Genomic DNA, 20,557 nt, shown 5'->3' with positions numbered 1-20,557 from the left:
TTTTGACTCACTTGTGTAAACAAAGTGAGTCTATGTTTTAACCCGGTGTTCGGTTGTCTGTGTGTGTGTGTGTGTGTGTGTGTGTGTGTGTGTCCGTGTGTCTGTGTGTCCGTGGTAAACTTTAACACTGACATTTTCTCTGCAAATACTTTGTCAGTTGACACCAAATTAGGCATAAAAATAGGAAAAATTCAGTTCTTTCCAGTCATCTTGTTTAAAACAATATTGGATCTCTGGGATGGGCACAAAAAAATAAAAAAAGAAGCCTAATTATATGCAAACTGCATTTACTGTTATATTTATATTTTTTGTATTCTCTAAACTTGGCACTTTGACCTCTTATTCTGACACAACAACAAGAGGAGTCATTATTATCATTTTTTGTTCAAACAGGAACTTCTTTTGCTAAGCATGGAATTTTTATTTATTTTGCAAACGTTTTGGTGCAGATAGTAAAAAAGAGAAATTACTCTGTAATTAATGGTAAGGGACTTAATTTATCACAAGTGAGTCTTGAAGGCTCTTGCCTCTCTTGTTTGCTTTGCTTTTTAAGAAAGAAAGAAAAAGAGAGAGAGAGAGAGAGAGGGGGGGGGGGGTGGCAGGGAGGGGGAGGGGGGGGGTGCAGGCAGAACAAAACAAACAATGCTATTGGTTAACAATGCAAGAGAAAGGCAGTTTTCGTTGTTGGTTTTTTTTTTGTTTTTTTTGTTTTTTGTCTGTGCCACTGCAAAAACAGAGTGACGTGGAGTGATGGCCTAGAGGTAACGCGTCCGCCAAGGAAGTGTGAGAACCTGAGCATGCTGGTTCGAATCATGGCTCAGCCACTGATATTTTCTCCCCCTCCACTAGACCTTGAGTAGTGGTCTGGACGCTAGTCATTCGGATGAGACGATAAACCGAGGCCCCGTGTGCAGCATGCACTTAGCGCACGTAAAAGAACCCACCTCAACAAAAGGGTTGTTCCTGGCAAAATTCTGTAGAAAAATCCACTTCAATAGAAAAACAAACAAACAAAAACTGCATGCCAGAGAAAAAAAAGAAAAAAAAGGGTGGCGCTGTAGTACAGCGACGCGCTCTCCCCGGGGAGAGCAGCTCGAATTTCACACAGAGAAATCGGTTGTGACAAAAAGAGAAATACAATACAAATACAAAACAAAACATTGCCCCTTACTCCCCTTTCTTTTACTTTCCCTGTCTTCCCTTTCTTCTTTTATATTTCATATTTTCTTTTTTCTTTCCTTTCATTCTTCTTTCGATTCTTTTTTTTTAATTTTTTTAATTTCCTCCATTTTACATATATACCCTGTTGTAAAAAAAGAAAGAAAGAAAAAGAACTGTTATCTATGGATGTGCATGTGTTTAACTCACGCAAACTGTAAATATGTGTGGGTGGGGAAGTATCACACTCACCTTGCCTGAAATTGTAATACCCATGTTTTCAAGCAGAACAAGACAGAAAGAGAAAGATGGAGAGCCAGACACAGTGGAACAACTATGAGTGAGAAAGAATGAGCACTGACTGAGCAGACACAATGTGAGAGAACGATAGATACATATCAACCTGTTTGTGAGAAAAACATGAGCGCTGATTTAAAAAAAAACAGGGAGAACAGGGGCACCCAATCTATGAGTAAAAAAGTGAGTGCTGCTTACAAAAAGATGCCCAAAGAGTGTGTTTTCTTCAGCAGAACATTTTACGCAGATGATCCTCCAAGGTATGCACTGTGAAAGTATGCTCCCTCTCTGCCTGGCCTCCCTCAAACTTAAGTGTGTAACTGCATGAATTGCACACGTCACAGTGTCTGTCTGTATCAGTGTGAATGAAGGGGTGATTTGGTGCTTTTCGCACTCCCAGCTGTCAGAGAGATGTTCCCAGAGGAGCCTCAGCAATTTTTGGCAGCAGTGCATCCCTCTTCAACAACTGTATCCCACCAACCTATTTCTCCATCGTTTCCACATTTTCTCTTTTGTGAATTCAAGTGTGACGCACAGTTTCTGAACAGGTGTGCATGTGTACAATGTTTAAATGTGTGTGCTGTGTTGTGTTGTGTTGTGTTGTGTTTTGTGTGTGTGTGTGTGTGTGTGTGTGTGTGTGTGTGTGTGTGTGTGTGTGTGTGTGTGTGTGTGTGTGTGTGTGTGTGTGAGTGTGTGTGTGTATGTGTGTGTAAACATGTCTTATGTGAATCAATTTGCCATAAATTCATGAGTAGATATCTTGTATGCAAAAAGCACAGCCATAGAGTCCCTGACAAGCATAAAAAACGCCAACACAACACTTACTATTTTCACCCGACCAATACGCTCTCTTGTGTCTCTTCTACTGTCTCTACCAACCTGAACACACTCTTTCTGTTGTGACAGAAAGTCCCGTCTAAGACATACACCCATTGAACGTGGTGTGTAGAAGAGGGATGGTGAGATGCTGAGGGCGAGACTCACATGAGGGGAGGAAATGAGAGGGCGTGGAGTGGGATTCTCAGCCGAGAGCTGATCATGTCTGGCATGTCAGACATGTGATGTGACTTGGGAAATCATGCTGCCTGTGTTGGAAATCGCTGCATTCAATAAGCATGAGTACTACCACCTGCCTCAGCTTGGATTGGCAGCAGAAATGACTAGTCCAACACAACGCACACTGCTATTTCCTCCTTAGTCACCCACCTTAGTCATAGTTAGTGTGCATACATGTACACTGACAGACAGACCATTTTATAACCAGGTTATTACACACACAGACCATTTTATAACCAGGTTATTACATATACTCACTTTGTTTACACAAGTGAGTCAAAAACATGGTCTGGTTTAGGTCAAAAAGGCTTTTCCACTTTTTGCTTCAGTTCTTTTTTGGAAGTTTGCTGATTTTGTGTGTTGCAGAAGGTAAAAAAAAAAAAAAGAAAGAAGAAAAAGAAAGAAAGAGAGAGAGAGAGAGAGAGAGAGAGAGAGAGAGAGAGTGTGTACACACATACATATATAAGCAATATATATATATATATTATATAAGCAGGTGTTGTCTTCAATTTTCAAGTGTTTTGATGATGGAAAAAAAAGGTTGACATGCAGTGGATCAAACCATATATATATATAACTTGTGGAGAAACAACAACTAAAAGAGAGAGAGAGAGAGAGAGAGAGAGAGAGAGAGAGAGAGGGTTGGGGTGGGGTTGGACACAAACAGTCTACAAATCATATACATGTGTGAATCGTTTCTTAAGCCTGGAATGTAAAATTCTAAACAGCCATTGATAAACACACACACACACACACACACACAAACACACACATTTTCAACCTTGACCGGCTGTAGTGCTTGGCTAGACAAAAAGCAATGTAAATGGAAAATGTTTCTGTGTCCTACAACCATGACACTTTCCTAACTGCACATTGCTTAATTGTAGGCTTTTCTCCTGAAAGCATTAATAATTCTTTTTCTTTGAACATGAAATTCAATGCCATTTCTCCATGGGAAAAATGTTACATCATAGCCTAGACACTCTTTATTCATTTTCTTTCTATTAATCTCCCTCACCTGTTTATTTATTCATAAATAACACACACACACATACCCCCCCCCCCAAAAAAAAAAAAACACCAAAAAATGCTCATTGTTGTTGCAGTTGCGTGTGTGAACATGTGTGTGCATGCCTGCAAGTGTGCGTGCGTGTGTGTGTGAGAGAGAGAGAGAGAAAAAGAGAGAGAGAGAGAGAGAGAGAGAGAGAGAGAGAGAGAGAGAGCACATTCGTGTAAATTTTCAACATGATTCTGTCATGGCCAACTCTCTTGTCACCCTGTGTGTATTGTTTCTTCCCCTCCCAATCCCACCAATAATAAAAAGCTCCGACTGTTGCTGAGGACTAGATCAGTTTATCATATCATTCAGTCTCAAAGGCTAGCACCTAGACTACCACACTAACAAATGTCTAGTGGAGGAGGAAAAAAAAAAAAAAAAAACCAACAAAAAACCCACGCCAAAATAAACAGAAGCCATCCTGTGCTACAGCTGTGGATTAATATGATTCTTTGAAGTTGTTTCAAGTAAAGCCATACATCTACCAGTCTTTTTTTTTCCCTCCATTTTTTTCTTTTTTGGATGGGGACATTTATTTTTGTAATCAACCCGGAAGGGCGTTAATAATATATTCAAGACTGTCACTCCCAAACACCCACCCTGTGCACACTTCTCTCTTTGAGATCATCTCACTCTTTCTTTCTAGTTTCTTTCTTTCACCAAGCTTCTGCTTGTGTTCAAGGGAGTGGCAAGTGAGAAGGAAGTGCTTTGGCAGAGTTAACAGCACGGTGTGCATGGCCATGGGTGTGGAACAGTAATTTCCAAAGGCCTTAAAAAAAATTTTTTTTCCAACTAAAGCAAAAGAAAAATAAACACAACAGTTATTTGCCTCACACACACACACACACATATATATGCAAACAAAGACAGGTGAGATAATGGTGAGAACAGAAGACATGTGGAGCTGTCTGGATGCTGTTGTTCCTCTGTGTCTACGTATATATCTGAACACAAAGTTTGTAGAACTGAATACTTTATCTACAATAGAAGGAAATCATTTCTTTGAAGCAAAAACAACAACACATGCACAAGAATTGCAGACCAGCATCTGGACCTGGATATATACACGGTGAAAAAATTCAGATTTTTTCCTCCACCCCCCCCCCCCCCCCCCCCTTTTTTTTTCCTCTCTTCTCAGCCAGCAATTTCACTCTTCGTTATCACACACACACACACAAAAAAAAAGACAAAAAACCCCAAAACAAAACAAAACAAAAAAACATCAGGTGAGCAGGATATGCAGCATGTGGGAGAAAAAACAGAAAAAGAAAAATATACATCACATGTATACTAGTATATATTCTGACATATACCAAGATGAAGTATAAGCACCTTTATGTTAAGGAAAACTAGAAGAAGATGACAGAAAGACAAGAGGCAAGCTTGGCAACTATGGATGCAGGTGTCATTTCATGGATGAGTGCAGTCCTCCTTGGTGTCATGCTGAGACTAGTAAGAGAGAGACGGTGAGAAATGGCTTGAATGGCTGGGCTAAAAAGTAGGTTACTATGTAAAGAAGCATAAAATAATTTACTCTGTTTTGTGTCAAATGTGGGGTTAAGTCACATGAACTGATTTTTTTTTTTTAATTTTTTTTTTACATCCCGCGAAGGAGGATGTTTTCGAGCGCAATTTGTTTTACAAGTCTGTGAGTATGATCATGCAGTAATTTTGGGACACATTTTACAGCGCTGTTAAAGTGTAAGTGTTGGCAAATGGTCAAGGACCTATCAATGAAGATTTTGGATCCAGACCTTGTTTTTTTCAAAGGAATATTCGTGTAACTCTGCAGCATTGGATGAGGTATGGGCCCTTTGCAGGGCTCTCCAGCTAAGAAGTGTACATCGCCGCCAAACTGAGAGAAAGACATTTGACCAAAACACATTTCATGCTTGCAATTCAAATGAATCTCAGGCACTTCCTCAATTAGCTAAAAATGACATAATTCACTCCAAGATTTAAATAACTAAATCCCATTGCAATATAGAATATTGTCGACTGATAATGTCATATCACAGGTACAAAAGAAAAGTTGCATATAGTGATGACTGTTCTGCATCAGTTCATGGCTTTTGCTGAATGGACACAGAAGTAAATCATGATTTGATTCTATTCTGTTGTTCATAGGCAGGTCAGGAGAGAGAGAGAGAGAGAGAGAGAGAGAGAGAGAGAGAGAGAGAGAGAGAGAGATTATTTAGATGTGGGAGCAAAATATCAATCAAAACATGGGCAAATGCTTATCCTACTCATGGGCAACGCATGCTTGTTGTGATATGAATCTTATCTGTCTTGATTTTAACATGCCATGTTTCACTCCCAGAACTAAATATTAAAAATAATATCAGTAATGTAGTGGTCGATTCAGTCTGTGCATGCTTGCTTTTGCCGGTTTACAGATAATAGGTAGTGCTGGGCATTGTCTTGATATAACATAAATGTTCAACTGATTCCTTGTGTGTGTGTGTGTGTGTGTGTGTATACATATATATATAAAGCACTGCTTAATACAGTATTCATCTTTTTACATGTGTGTAATTTTAACACATTCTACTTCCTTTTACGATTGTGTAGATTGTTGGAGGGATGTTTATTCAACTCTCTGTATTGTAATGTGTGTCAAGAGTTAACTTTTTCATGTGAGGACAAACATTTTTTTTTTTTTTCCCCTCAGGTATACATTCTTCAGGTACTGGCATTAAACCACACTGGAAAAAAAAGAAGCAAAAACAAAAGAGAGAGAGAGAGAGAGAGAGAGAGAGAGAGAGAGAGAGAGAGAGAGAGAGAGAAAGAAAAAGAAAAAAAAAGAAGCTAACAATACATCTTGAGCCATGTGCAGGCCAGGATTGTAAAACGATAGCGTGATGTTCCGAAGGTAAGTCACAGCGAAAAAAGGAGAACAGGAAACATTAGAAAGCAACCAGGTGCCTCAGCCGTACTACACAAAACCACAGTACACATCACAAGCTACCATTGGTATCACATCATCTTTGCATATTCATGTTGCAATAGCGGTATGCCTGATGCACTGATACGTTCCCCACCCCCAACACACACACACACACACAGTAAACATCTATAGAGCTCTACCCACATCCAACAAACATAAAAATAAAAACACGCTCGCCAGCACCCACCAGAAGGGCTCTCACACTCGTCTTGGCAAACACGCACAAATCTAAAGACCCATTATTTTATGATTATAGAAACTTGTATTTGATTGGAGCACATTTCAGTGCACGGTCCTCAATGCCTTCTGTTTACGTATGAAATGTAAATTTGTCCAAGAATTTCCTGGAGTTCTAATCTTAAAACAGATTGCCCAGCTGATTAAAAAAAGAAGAAAAACAAGTGGTATCAGTACTACTATAACATTTATGTTTAAGTTGGCTTGTGTGCTAGTATAGTAGTATTATGTAGTATTAGATCTGCTACTGGTAACCTGTAATCCAGTACAACCTGTTCAGGGTCGGGTTGCCGGCGACTAAACCGGCACTCCCTCTGCTCCCTTCCGGGACTGGTGAGGCGGGTGGCTAGACACCCTTATGGAGATCCATAAAAGGGCGTCGGCTCAGGAGAGCCACCGACGGCCATCTAGCTCCACTGTGCTGTGTGCATGCCACACGCAGTTGGCCCCCGAGGTGTGTCTACCCATGCATGCGAATCTGCGGAAGAAACCTATCGGTTCAACGGAGAGGAAGGCGGTTACAGCAACGCACTGTGGAGTGCAGAGAGCAAGATGAGACACCGAAAGGATATCTTGGTCATCCACTGCATCCGTGCTCATCCTCCAGTCGTCTTGACTTAGTCTTGCCACTGGAAATTGGTGGACCCGGACGAGAGAGTGAGGTCGACGTTGCGCAACTCCTCTTCACTTTAAACAAACTCATCGCGCAAGTCATCAGTCATCCAAAATGACCTTTCATCCTTCATGCCTTAAAAGAAGTCTACGGCCCCACATCCTCAGGATCATCCCCCCTCCTCAGTGCAGATGGGAATACCTTGATCACCGAGAAGGAGAAAATTCTCGAACGCTGGGCTGAGCACTTCAACAGTGTCTTAAATCGCCCTTCCTCCATAAATGATGAAGCCATAGACCGTCTCCCACAAGTCCCCATCAACGAAGCACTGGACGATCCGCCAACACTTCTTGAGACCCAGAAAGCAATCCGTCTGCTATCCAGTGGCAAAGCACCTGGGTCAGACTCCATACCAGCAGAGGTCTACAAGGATGGAGGCACTGTGCTGACTGAGAAGCTCCATCAGCTGTACTCACTCATGTGGAAAGAAGAGACGATCCCCCAGGATTTCAAAGATGCATCTATCATTCACTTGTACAAGCGAAAGGGGAACCGGCAAGCCTGTGATAACCATCGGGGCATTTCCTTGCTCTCCATCGCAGGCAAGATACTTGCCAGGATCCTACTAAACCGCCTCACAGCACACCTTGACCAAGGTCATTTGCCTGAGAGCCAATGTGGATTCCGGAAAGAGCGCGGAACCACCGACATGGTGTTTGCTGCAAGGCAGCTGCAAGAGAAATGTCAGGAGCAAAATGTTGATCTGTTCTCCACCTATGTCGACCTCACTAAGGCCTTCGACACCGTGAGTAGAGAGGGACTGTGGAAGATCATGGCCAAGTACGGATGCCCTCGGAAATTTATTTCCTTGGTCAGCCAATTCCATGAAGGCATGCAGGCTCGAGTCCAGGACAATGGCGAAACATCTGCTCCTTTTGCTGTCACAAATGGTATCAAGCAAGGCTGCGTCCTGGCTCCAACGCTGTTCAGCCTCATGTTCTCTGCAATGCTTACTGATGCCTTCAGAGATGGCGATGTTGGAATCGGCCTAAAGTACCGAACAGATGGCAAGTTGTTTAACCTCAGAAGGCTTCAAGCAAAAACGAAGGTCATGACAGACATCATCAGAGACTTTTTGTTTGCTGATGATTGTGCCCTCAACGCTGGATCTGAAGCTGACATGCAACTCAGCGTCGACAAGTTTGCCACTGCCAGCAGGAACTTTGGCCTTACCATCAGCACGAGGAAAACTGAAGTTCTCCATCAGCCAGCCCCAGGGAAACCCTACGTTGAGCCCAACATCACAGTCAACGGTCAGAGACTCAGTGCGGTGGAGCGGTTCACATACCTTGGCAGCACACTATCACGAAATGCAACCATCGACGATGAAGTGAACGTCAGGATTGCAAGAGCAAGTGCAACTTTTGGCAGACTCAGTGCAAATGTCTGGAACAGAAGAGGCATTAGTCTTGAGACCAAGTTAAAGGTCTACAGAGCAGCAGTTCTCCCCACACTACTGTACGCCTGCGAAACTTGGACAGTGTACCAACGACATGCCAAGAAGCTGAACCACTTCCACACAACATGCCTTAGGAAGCTACTGAACATCAAGTGGCAAGACAGGACCCCAGACACAGAGGTGCTCGCAAAAGCCACCCTTCCCAGCATCTTCACCATCCTGATGCAGTCCCAGCTTCGCTGGGCTGGACACGTGGTGCGCATGCCAGACCATCGGCTGCCCAAAAGGCTCTTCTATGGCGAGCTGCAACAAGGGAAGAGATCACACGGAGGTCAGAAGAAGCGCTTCAGAGATACTCTGAAAGTCTCTCTTAAAGCGTTTGATATCAACCCTGACTCCTGGGAGGAATCTGCAGTGGACCGTGACAAATGGCGCGCTGCTGTGCACAAAGGCGCCAAGTTGTGCGAGGCCAACAGGACTGCTGCAGCTGTTCAGAAGAGGCAGGCCAGAAAGTCACGGGCAAACAAGCCCCCTGACAATGATATGCCTGTCTTTGTCTGCCCCAACTGTCAGCGAACATTTCGTGCGCAGATTGGACTATTCAGTCATCTGCGCATTCACAGATAGATTCATGAGCATCCTCCCCCCCACCACCCACCACCACCCTCCCCCCATCCCCCAGCTGGATGACAACGATGGTCATCATCGATCTCGATGGACACACCACCACCACCATTATGTATAGATCTATCTACTATCTATCTATATATATAACACAGCTTCCCCCACTCCCTCCCTTGTATTTAATGATTGCTGATCATGTGACTCGTTATTTGAACATTTGCTTGGCAATTTGTGTGAGTGCAAACACACACACACACACAAAGTAGTGCAGGGTCAAGCTGGTTTGTTTACTTTGTTTGCAACTGATAGGACTGAAAACCATGGATGGGGGCTGTTCCCTACTTCAGTCACCGACACAGTCTATCATACCACAGCCTGAGACAGATTGAAAAGGCAGCCAAACAGTGTTATCATTACAAATTTGCATTGTTCCACTTCGCAAGAAAACATACAGGAGAACTGATCTTGCACCAATGATTTTGACATTCATCCAAGGTTACATGGTGGTGAAAACAGCTCATGAAATATTACATTATTAGATTACCTCTTTCCACCTCTTGAAATATATCATCACTTTCAAGAATCAGATTAAAAGATTATCATGATCCACAGATCAGTGTGAAGCTCTGCTGTGAACTACATCCCTTGGCAAATGATCATCATGCTGCACAGGGCTGTTGCTGTTACTAGTGTAAGCTGCCTTCTTTTAGGCTTTTTTTTCCTCCTTTTTTCTTTTCCTTTTTTTTCTGAGAAAGAAAGATGAGTTTACTTGACCTTTGTTGTGATGATGCAATGTAAAGACATGTATATAACTATAAATATAATAAGGTGCATTTATAAAGAGAACAAACTCTCAGTCTCTGACAAATCACTGTTTATGTGGGCAGAAAAAAGTAGTGCATGTATTAATACACATTCACACACATCTCCACAGCCATCCTCTCCACCCATCCACAAACACACACATACAGTCCTCCTCACTTGCAGGCCCCTCTTCATCTTGTTCCCTTCTGTTATCTTAACAACCTTATCTGCTACACCTCAGTGGGGCGCCCAAAGGTCTTGCTGTACAGCAGAGGGGTAAGAGATTTTGGGGCTAGTGATGAGCAGATCCAGCACTGAACCTGCTTATAAATTATAAATAAAATAGTAAAACGCCTGATCTTCATGGTACAACCCTCAAGATTCATCATAGTGGTCTTATTTCATAAATTATCTGATTGAAACTGCTGCAGGTACAAAGCTGTCCATTGTCTGTTGATATTCAACATGATTATTGGGAGGGTTTTTTGTTTTTTTTTTTACCTTCAGCTTTTTAAGAACTTATTGGTTCATTACGATGATTGGGAGAACACCTGCTCCATCTTTCGGCTGACATCCCTGTTTCGTACAGTAGTTTTAAGAGCTTCACGATTCATAAATCCTTTTTTACTGAGAGACTGGGGGCCAGTGGGGCATTCAGGTTATAGAAATATGATTTTTGGAAATCATTCATGCAAGAGCTTTCATAGTGTTTGCACAGTTACCTGTGCCCCGCCCCCCTACCCCCTCCAACTCCCCCCCCCTCCCCCCCCACACACACAAAGCACCAACAACAAAAACCCAAGGAGACTTCAAGTGAGCCTGAACTGAAGGAGGCATAAAAACTTAGTTGTTTTTGCTTTTTGAAACTTGACTATACATCATGCTGACAAATATTTCACTACTAGCTTGTTTCAATGAAGTGTCCTGTCCTTCATTACCACTATCAGCTACGATATCTACTCTGGTTTTACCCAGGACGATGCCTTGAACCGGATGGGTTGGTGGAGGGACTGGAGGTGGGAGATGGGAACTGGACAAGACAGAGGGCAGGGGAGTGTGGGGTGGGGTGGGGGGAGGATTTATCTCAGCTGGTGAGTGGAAAAAAACAACAACCCCTAAACACTCAATTTCACTTTTTCAGCAATATAAATTTATAAGCAGTTACTTACTCAAAGCTTTTAACTGGGGAACCAGGACCACAACTATGTTGAGTATGGGTCAAGTCTTATCTGTGTAGTCTGTCTCTCTAACCATCAGAGAACTTTAAGATGTGCCAGTGCTGTATTTAAAAAAAACCCCCACAAATACAAAAAACAAAACAAAACAACTATCTGAGACAGTGAGAGATACAATCAGACTCCTCTGTGAGTGTGAGTCTGTCATAACTGATCACGGCAGGCTCTTTCTGTTTAGGCTTCACTGCAGAGCATTGAAAATGTTAATTAATAAAAACCTAACACCTTAATATGGGGGTGTGGGGGTGGGGGTGGGGAGACTCAAAGAGAGAGAGAGACACACAGAGAGAGAGAGAGAGAGAGAGAGAGAGAGAGAGAGGTTCAAAGAAGACAGGGAATTACATTCCAAACAATGCCACCGGCGTGGGAAGATTACTGCTCTCCTGGGAGGAGAGAGGCTGGTTGAGGAGAAAGGAGAGGTCATGATGCAACTAATGGAAGACAGTCTGCTGCAGCCCCCTGGCTGGCATGCTGGCTTGCAGGGTTGAGTGCCTCAACAAGTATTTCATGCTCCGTTTGGCCACCTGCTGCACATGCACCATTGACACTCTCTGGGGCTCCCTGTGATAGTGAGCTCCACAATAAACTGGCAGCCGCACCACAAGGAGTCCATGATCCCTATACACCATGCTGTTAAGACAGATAAAGGCTGTCAGATTCTCATGGCAACAGGTACACACAAGTCCTGTCTGCTTTCAGCTTGCCAGTTCCAGTTCTGCCAAGATCACCGCCCACCCCAAGACACACTGTGAGTGTGAGCAGGGAGAATGAGAAGAGGATGGGGAGAGTGGGAGGGGGGATAGGGGAGAGAGAGGCAAACATCATGTTTTGGAGTCTGAGTGTGTGACTGAGTGTGTGTGTGTGTGTGTGTGTGTGCGTGATCTGCATGCTGTATACCTGTGCAGGCACGGTGTGTGCACTGAATGCATAGGAGTGTGACAGGTTGCTGATGCTGTGGTTGCCTTAACTCACAAAAAAAATGCACACGTATTTGGTGTCTATCCTGTGTATTGAAAATTACCTAAAAATATTTAGTGAGAAAAGTATATGATTCAGTGTCACTCTACACCCCAGAAACTAACCTACAAAGCTGAAATGGCTTTGTCCAAGTTTTCAATGGAGCTGCTTCCTGTCCTATGTTATAAGTGGCAAACTGACTGGTTGAAATGTTCTGGTTCAGTGATGTTGGTAAATAACACTTGCCACCAACCAGTTCGTTCACAAATCTTTCTTCAGATTTGTGTGCTGCTGTGTTGAACTGAAATGTTGTGAAAATAAAAAGCTACCAACATTCTAATTAACTATACTACTTTTAACTTTTCAAAGAGCAAAATGCCTCAAGTAATGGTACTGGAAAGGGAAACTAAACAATCAGTGCAGTGGTCCAATATTTGTATGGGTAGTCCTAGGTAGGCTGGAGAGTTGTGCCACACCCATTACAGTTTACAGTGTGACATGGAGTTGCATAATGGGACAGTAAATGAGTGCCTCTGGAAATAACATCTTATCAAAAGTGATTTTGGCGAACGAAAAAATTCATGGGCAACTTTTCATCCTTTAACCACCTAATTATCTGCGCAACAACAGTGTTTGTCACAACGCAATGCATGGACCTCTGAACAGTTCACATAATATAAATCTAGATGGCGTCTCAACAGATGCCATTATTACAACATTAGTGTATTAGACTGGTACATTATTAACACATACATGATATATATAACATACAAATCATAATTTCATCATGCCATTATTCTCTCCACATGTACACTAATAGGAAATAAACGAAGAACCTGTGCTCACCCAAAAATTAAAACATGCAAATGCATTTGTAAGGAAGTTGATGGATTGAGATTGATTTAATTTTTGAACAAACATTGACAAGCTCTCTGGGAACTGGAAATTAAATATGTTCATTAAAAAAAAAAAAGTTGGACAGAAATAATGGGGAAAAAACTAATCAAAACAGAAAGAAAGAAAGACATTTCACTGCACATAATTGCTTTCAACAGGTAAACCGTAAAGGGATGGTTATGTCCAGCTTGTTAGGTCACACAAAAATATTCATGTAAAATCTATAAAAGGTAGAAATGTGTATACAGTATACATTATTAAAAAATATGTATAACTTATAGCCATGCAATGGCTGGATACATGAGAAAGAACTTGAACAAATATATATATTATATACAACATAAGGTTGAAACTAATAGAGGATACTGTCAGTATCACAGACAGGGTATTCAAGTAAGTGCAGACATGATAAATAATATCATACCAATAAGTATCACACAATATTTTGCACTGTCAGGTAAATTTCATAAACTGGCAAGTAGAACTTTACTGTCATCAGACTCTAGTCTAGAACAGTAGGAGTCTAATGCACCCATGTTGCCATAACAAATAAAATAAAAACAGAATGAAAGAAACAAAAACAAACTTTGACTGTGTAACATGCCCCTTGCCTTGATCATTTCTCCATTTGCCGACAACAATGTCAAAAGTGTCACTTGACATGGAGTGTTAAACTGTAAACATACGTCATTTGTGCAGGTGCTGCTGTCACTGTGGTCATGGCTCCCATGGGAAAAAGGGTTCACTGCACTCATCAGTCCCATGTTTTGCTTTGTGAAAGCTATCACTAATCCACAGACAGTGCAGGGTGGTGTGCTTAACACAACACTAAGTATTCTGCAATTCACAATTTTTTTTCTTCTATAATTCAATATATATATATATTTTTTTTTTCATAAATGATTTAAGCCTGAGTATGAACATGAATATTACGACCATTTCTTTTTTCTCTTGAATTAATAAAATTTTTTTCTATCAGTTCATTCAGTATCAGTACACATTTGTAAGCTCTTCTGCTGTACTGTCTAAATGAAGCTGTGTGTGCGTGTGTGTGTGTGTGTGTGTGTGTGTGTGTGTGCACGCCCGCGCATGTAAATGTGTACAAGTAATACACTTTTTTAGTTTTTACAGACTGACACATCCCCTATATTCTCATTTTATCTGAAAGCTTTTTTACACAGTCCAGAACAGCTGACAGAACTAAACTTTCAAAGGAAGGCTGTCTGTTCAGAAACCCACATTTTTATGAATTCACACATACGAATACATTGTGTTTTGTTCCACAAGTCTGAGATTAGAGAATGCCATTGCTTCTCTGAACAGAGAGAAGGCTAACTTGGTCTGCATATTAATACTATATAATTACTAGAGAAAGTAAAAAAAAATAATTATGATATAATAATTAAACATGTCATGATTTTTTTTTTTTTGAGGGAGACTGAGGGTGTGGGGGACAGGAGGGGGAGGGGGCAGGGAGAATCACACATAAAACTATCACCAACAACACAGATTCAATAAAATCTTTCTGTACTACTATAATAGACTATATAGATTTTTTTTTCTTCTTTTTTTTTTTTTTTTTTTGAAGAAGCAAGACACCAAACAGTGGTTTGGCATGACCCCAAACCAGACAGGATACTTGTGCAAGGCTGGCAGACAAAGTGTGTGATGTAACACTACGGACTATGCCTCAGTCCTCGCAGGTGTTTCTTTCAGACTGATCCCATTGCAACAACCTACTTCTTGTGACAGGTGCTCCTGTTTTGACAACCCTTCCATGTCACATCTTTCTTTTCTTTTCTCCTTCTCATCGTGTTGGTTGAAACTGACACGACTGGAAGAACAGAGACTTCCTTTCAAGGCCTATCCAATGCCTTTAAGTTTAGCTAACAACAGAAAAACAAACTGGGCTTCTAAGGTCCGTGATACACTACCGATGTATGGTTTCTTTTTCGATGTATGGTTTCTTTTTCGTATGGGAAAATCTGGGAGTAGGTTGTGTTAATTCTTTTATAAAGTTGTTAAAACAAAGACTTGTTGATTGTGGTTGGCAAAAGTGGAAAAGTCATATTAATGATAGCGATAGATTCTTTGAGTACAGAAAATTTAAAACCAATCATGACATAGATATATATACTATATAGATATATATATGTAAGGAATATGCTGTCACGATTTCAATTTGGAATTTCTGATACTGCGGTACATAGTTTCAGATACAAAGAACACAATGTGAATATGATGAAATGCCCTTTATGCAGAAATGCCACTGAGACTGAGGTTCATTTTGTACTCTGTTGTCCTGATCTTAAATTTTAGTTTATTTACTGTATTCTTATACCAAGCATTCAAAAGAAGAGAAATTGTTAGCTCATGACCAATGACGTAGTATTACTGTTATACTGTGTAATATGAATAATCACTGCTTATGCTGTATCCAATTTGGCACTAACATAATCATACCCTTTCATATGGGGCTTTGGCCTTAATGAATAAATTCCAATTCCTTCTCAATGTGTGGTATGGTCAAGTTAGTCATGTACAATGTGAATGTCATGTCATTACAATACAACTTTTTAAACTGTAACAATTAAAACAAATATTGATTTCTGTGAACATACAGACCAGAAAGACAGAAAGGAAACATACAGACAGACAGACAATGAGACAAAATATAAAGTTATGATCTTCTGCATATTGTATACATAATGTGGTATACATCATACAAACTAACAAAGTCAAATGTTAAAAAAAAAGAAGAAAAAAAAAGAATTTGATCTATAACTTTTAATATAAATATGGAACTTAGGATAGGTATAACATGGTAACTTCATGGTAACAGTAGCTTCATACACAGTGAGATACACCGTTCAAGTAAAATGTATCACATGTTTATTAAACAAACTGACACAGAATTATGAATTTAGTGAGCATGCATGTATCATTTTATGCTGACAAAAATGTTAAACACAATGTCAGTATTTAAAAGAAATCTTTTTAATGATCCCTTTAACAAGCTGTTAATCATATTATTGTCAATAACATTACAATAAATTACAGCCAAGACACTCTGAAAGTGAAAGTGATTTAAAACTGTTCTGAGAGGAAAAAAAAAAGGGGGGTAAATAATGCACAAATACTATTTCCATAATCACATGCTGAAGATCCATTACAATTTCAACACACCACATATCTTTTTTATCACGAGTGAAGATGTGTGTAGTCACTGCTGAGATGATGTTCTCTTCTGTGTGACTATCACCATTGTATTTTGTTGGGTGTCTCAATCCTGAGAAATACCAAGGCTAAAGAGGAGTAAAGTACATCATGTGTATGGTATATAGTGGGAGGAAGGGAGGAAAGTTTCAGTGAATGATCTTGTTCCTGATTTCAAGTTTAACACTTTAGGTAAAAGTAAACATTTTTGAAACAAAGTTCTTGATCTTCAAATACCTTATTTATTTATTCTTAATAATAATAAATAACCTGTAGACCTGAGTGGATAGGTTTTCCCTGTTTGTTGGGACTTAAAAACATCATGTACAGATTCTTATTCTAAAGTCTTGCTCTGACTTACTTTTGTTTCAAAACTCTGATTGACAATCAGCAAATTGAAATCAGGGAAACATTGACTTTGTTAATAATTGTTCACAAACTAATGATGCAGTTGTGTGTGTGTGTGTGTGTGTGTGTGTGTGTGTGTGTGTGTGTGTGTGTACAATGTTCACTATATCAATGAAAATTCCTGTCATGCTCAAACTTGTCAAACTCGAAGCTTTTCAATTTTATTTGTGACATGACACATGACACTGCATTCAATACACTTTAGTTTCAGCATTATCTAAAGACATAATATATATATATTCTTGCAAAATCCACTGTTCAGTATTTTATAGAACTTTCTAAAGATAATTTTGATTATTTCTGTTTGGTATTGGCTAATTTTGTATTCATAAAATTTCTGCGAATTTCATTTGAATACTCACACACACACATCCACACGCTATACATATACATACATACATACACACACACACACATAAATATATATATATATATATATCATGCTATATATAAAAAAGTAAAAGTATATTAAACTTGTCTGTTGTCATTTTCATTTCATTCAATGAATTGAAAGCTTCTCTTCCCCCCCCCCCCCCCCCCCCCCCTATTTTGTGGCTTGCTGATTATCTTGGGCATTGCTTATTAAGTTATTTCATGAAGATTTTCATAAACCAAAACAACAGTTTTAGCACCACAGCTCTATTCCGAAAACAGGCTATTCAAAAGTTCTGATTTTAATATGTAAGTGCCCTCCATTACCCTTGAAGCCAGCTTGTGGGGTTTTGCTGATGACCTACAATGAAAAAAAGAAAAAAAGAATGTAAGTCAGAATGTCTCTACAGTCTACTGAGAAGAGGGGCTTTGGAAATCTGAGAAGATGATGACAGGTAATGAGGTATCATACTGCTGTTACAATTTTGAGTGTTGCATTTCCCCTACAGGTTTTTAAACTCTTGACACAGCCTTTGTTTAAATGGTTGGCTGGGGAAAACAAGCAACACTCTTTGACTTCATAAGTTCATGATTATGGTTTTGAGCAATCTTGCTCAGTTGCAGGTTCACAGTCCTCTTCTGTATTAAATACTATGTTCACTTTTATGGAACTTAGTCAAGATGAAATGGTTTCAAATGCAAAACATGCGCCTCATACTGTTAATAATAGTGTTATACTGGAACAAGACACAAAATTCAGCAGTTGGCTGAGACAAATTGTTGCCCTTCTCACCATACCACAAAAGACACTGGGAGAGACAAAAACACACACCACACAGATTCCTGGTCTGTGATCATAACCAAGTGCATGAATGTTCTGGTTCAGTACAAATGGTGAGCGGTGTAGGGGTGGAGTGGGATAGAACAATGTAAACCAGTTCAAGTAATCAAAATCTAGATCAGCTTATCAAAACCTTTAGTTTAATTTCTCATTTTCTGCTGCTCAAGCTGCTGGTCCAAGTTGGTTAGCTGTGAAACCGTGTGTTTAGTGCTAAGCAAAACTGCTGAACTTAAGAAGTCTTCCAAAAACAAAAACATTTTAATAATCTGGATTGGATGGAATAAAAAGTTATAAATAAACACAGACCATATGGCCTGAACTTCAAACAAGTACTACTCATTATGAATTACAGTCTTTACACACACACACTCTCTCTCTCTCTCTGTTACAGTTACACACACACACACACACAATGTTTGACTCAAATCCAGTCAACCATTGCAAGCATAACTAATAATCAATCCATTTGTATATAAAATAATACACACATGAATTTGTGGGAAAAAAAAGGTGCAGCTGCATTTTAGCTGTTATGGTACTATCTCTAAGAATCACTTGGTATTTATCATAAGCAGTACATGTGCTATTATGTAATTTGTGCTGTACACATCAAGCACTTTTACCCTGTTCACTGTGCATTATAAAATGTTTTATGCTGACTTCATAAAATCTCACAATTAACAAGAACAAAATTGAAACAAAAGCCACACTGGAGAAACAGCCTACAAAAAAACAACAAAAAACAAAACAAAAAACCCCCCCCCCCCCCCCACACACACACAAACAAACAGGTCATACAGTCACTTTGTGTTGAAAATACACAAATCATGTTTCCTGCCTGCTCCCCCCCTCCCCATTTTTTTTTCTTCTATAACTCACTGATATAACATTGACCATCACGCAAACTTGGTCTTAGGCTTATTCTCAGTGAACTCTGTCATAACCATGCTTTACAAGTAAATTATTGAACTTACAATGGGGTGACACATGACAAACCAAAAACAAACACAACTTTCTTACCTCATAGGCCCAGGTGCACTGAATCCCAGCAAACTGACGGACACACCGTCCAATCTCCACGTCTTCATGTGTTGTGTACAAATTGCTGAGGCAATATCCAATGTGAGGGGCTATTCTACGCAGTGTCTCTCTACTGAAGATCATTCCAGGTCCACCCATACAGAAATTTTCTGTCGCCTTTAAACTCAACAAACCCAACTCTTCAGCCTTTCCAACTCCTGCTTGTCCAATGAATCTGGGCTGTGAACTGTTGATTGATCTCAGAAACTGATCAAGCTTGTCTCCTTTGATGAACACATCATCATCAGCACGCACAAACCATTCAAACTTATCAATGAAATGATCGTGCATGTACTTCAACATCATAAAAGACTTTTTCTGTGGAGGATAAGAGTCATCCACTTCTGGCAGAGCCACAACTGGAACGCCGTGTTTGGAAACTGACCCATCACTGGAGAAAAACATTACTTTACCGTTTATCCGACTCGCCCACGTTCTATGTGATGCTAATCCACGGTTGTCAATGAACTTTTTGGCTGTCATGATACCAACAAAGACAAAGTTATCGCGGTCTTTCCCAGTCTGTTCGTCCTGTCTCTCCACTTTTGGTTCATCCCCCTGCCCGGAACCATCCCCCTGACCCAAGTCTGCCGTGCAGCAGAAGTCCGGTAGTCCACATCGAGACAAGAATCGGCTGGTGCACCAGTTGGCCAAAAGTACTCCCACAAGAAAGCCGACAAGACCACTGAAGACGTAGATTCTAGGCACACCATTTTTCCTCTTGGCCATAGCTCACACTAGCCATTCACGAAAACGCTGAACATGGCCACAGAAAGTTGAATCAGTCTGCTTGTTTCACCATTACGGATTGTGAGCCCGCCTATCTGTTGCACCTCGGATCGTTCCCTCCAATCGGCCACTGCACTGAAGGTGTCCAATACAAGTCAAAGATCACTTTGAAGTTTGATGGTTCTTGTCGACACAAAGTTAGAAAACCATCTCTATTGGTCTAATAAATTACCACAATTATTTATCAAAAAGTCACTTCATTAAATCAGTAGATAATGTTTCTATGGACCTTTGGTGGCCCATCCCCCTCACTATCTCTCGCTCTGGTCAGTGGTGCCAGTGCCACGTAAGTTTCCACAGTTCCTTGTTCTGCGAATCAGATTTTGAGAACACCAATAAAAGTTTCCAAAAAGTTAAATCTCAACATATGAAGTTGCGGAACGTAAGTACAGAGTCCGTCAGGCTAGCTCAGTGCTGTTACTGTCGCTTCTTTTGAATCATGACTCCGACATACTCGGAATAAACAAACCCACCACACCACAGCAAAGTCTCGCTGCCACGCAGCCATCT

At 40.5% G+C, this 20,557-nt stretch overlaps 1 protein-coding gene across 1 annotated transcript in view; it reads right to left on the bottom strand.

Annotated features, from left to right (window-relative positions):
* LOC143297025 (chondroitin sulfate synthase 1-like) overlaps nucleotides 1-20,554 on the bottom strand; it is a 38,131-nt gene extending 17,577 nt beyond the window's left edge. The window contains exon 1 of the mRNA XM_076609173.1: nucleotides 19,199-20,554. Within this exon, the coding sequence (XP_076465288.1) occupies nucleotides 19,199-19,987 (789 nt within the window). The 5' untranslated portion in view covers nucleotides 19,988-20,554. The remainder of the gene's footprint in view (nucleotides 1-19,198) is intronic.
* Between the last annotated feature and the right edge of the window lie 3 nt (nucleotides 20,555-20,557).

Source organism: Babylonia areolata, chromosome 22, assembly GCF_041734735.1.
Source record: "Babylonia areolata isolate BAREFJ2019XMU chromosome 22, ASM4173473v1, whole genome shotgun sequence".
NCBI lineage: Eukaryota > Metazoa > Mollusca > Gastropoda > Neogastropoda > Buccinidae > Babylonia > Babylonia areolata.
The sequence above is the reverse complement of the archived record's forward strand: the minus strand, read 5'-3'. Positions and strand labels throughout refer to the sequence as shown.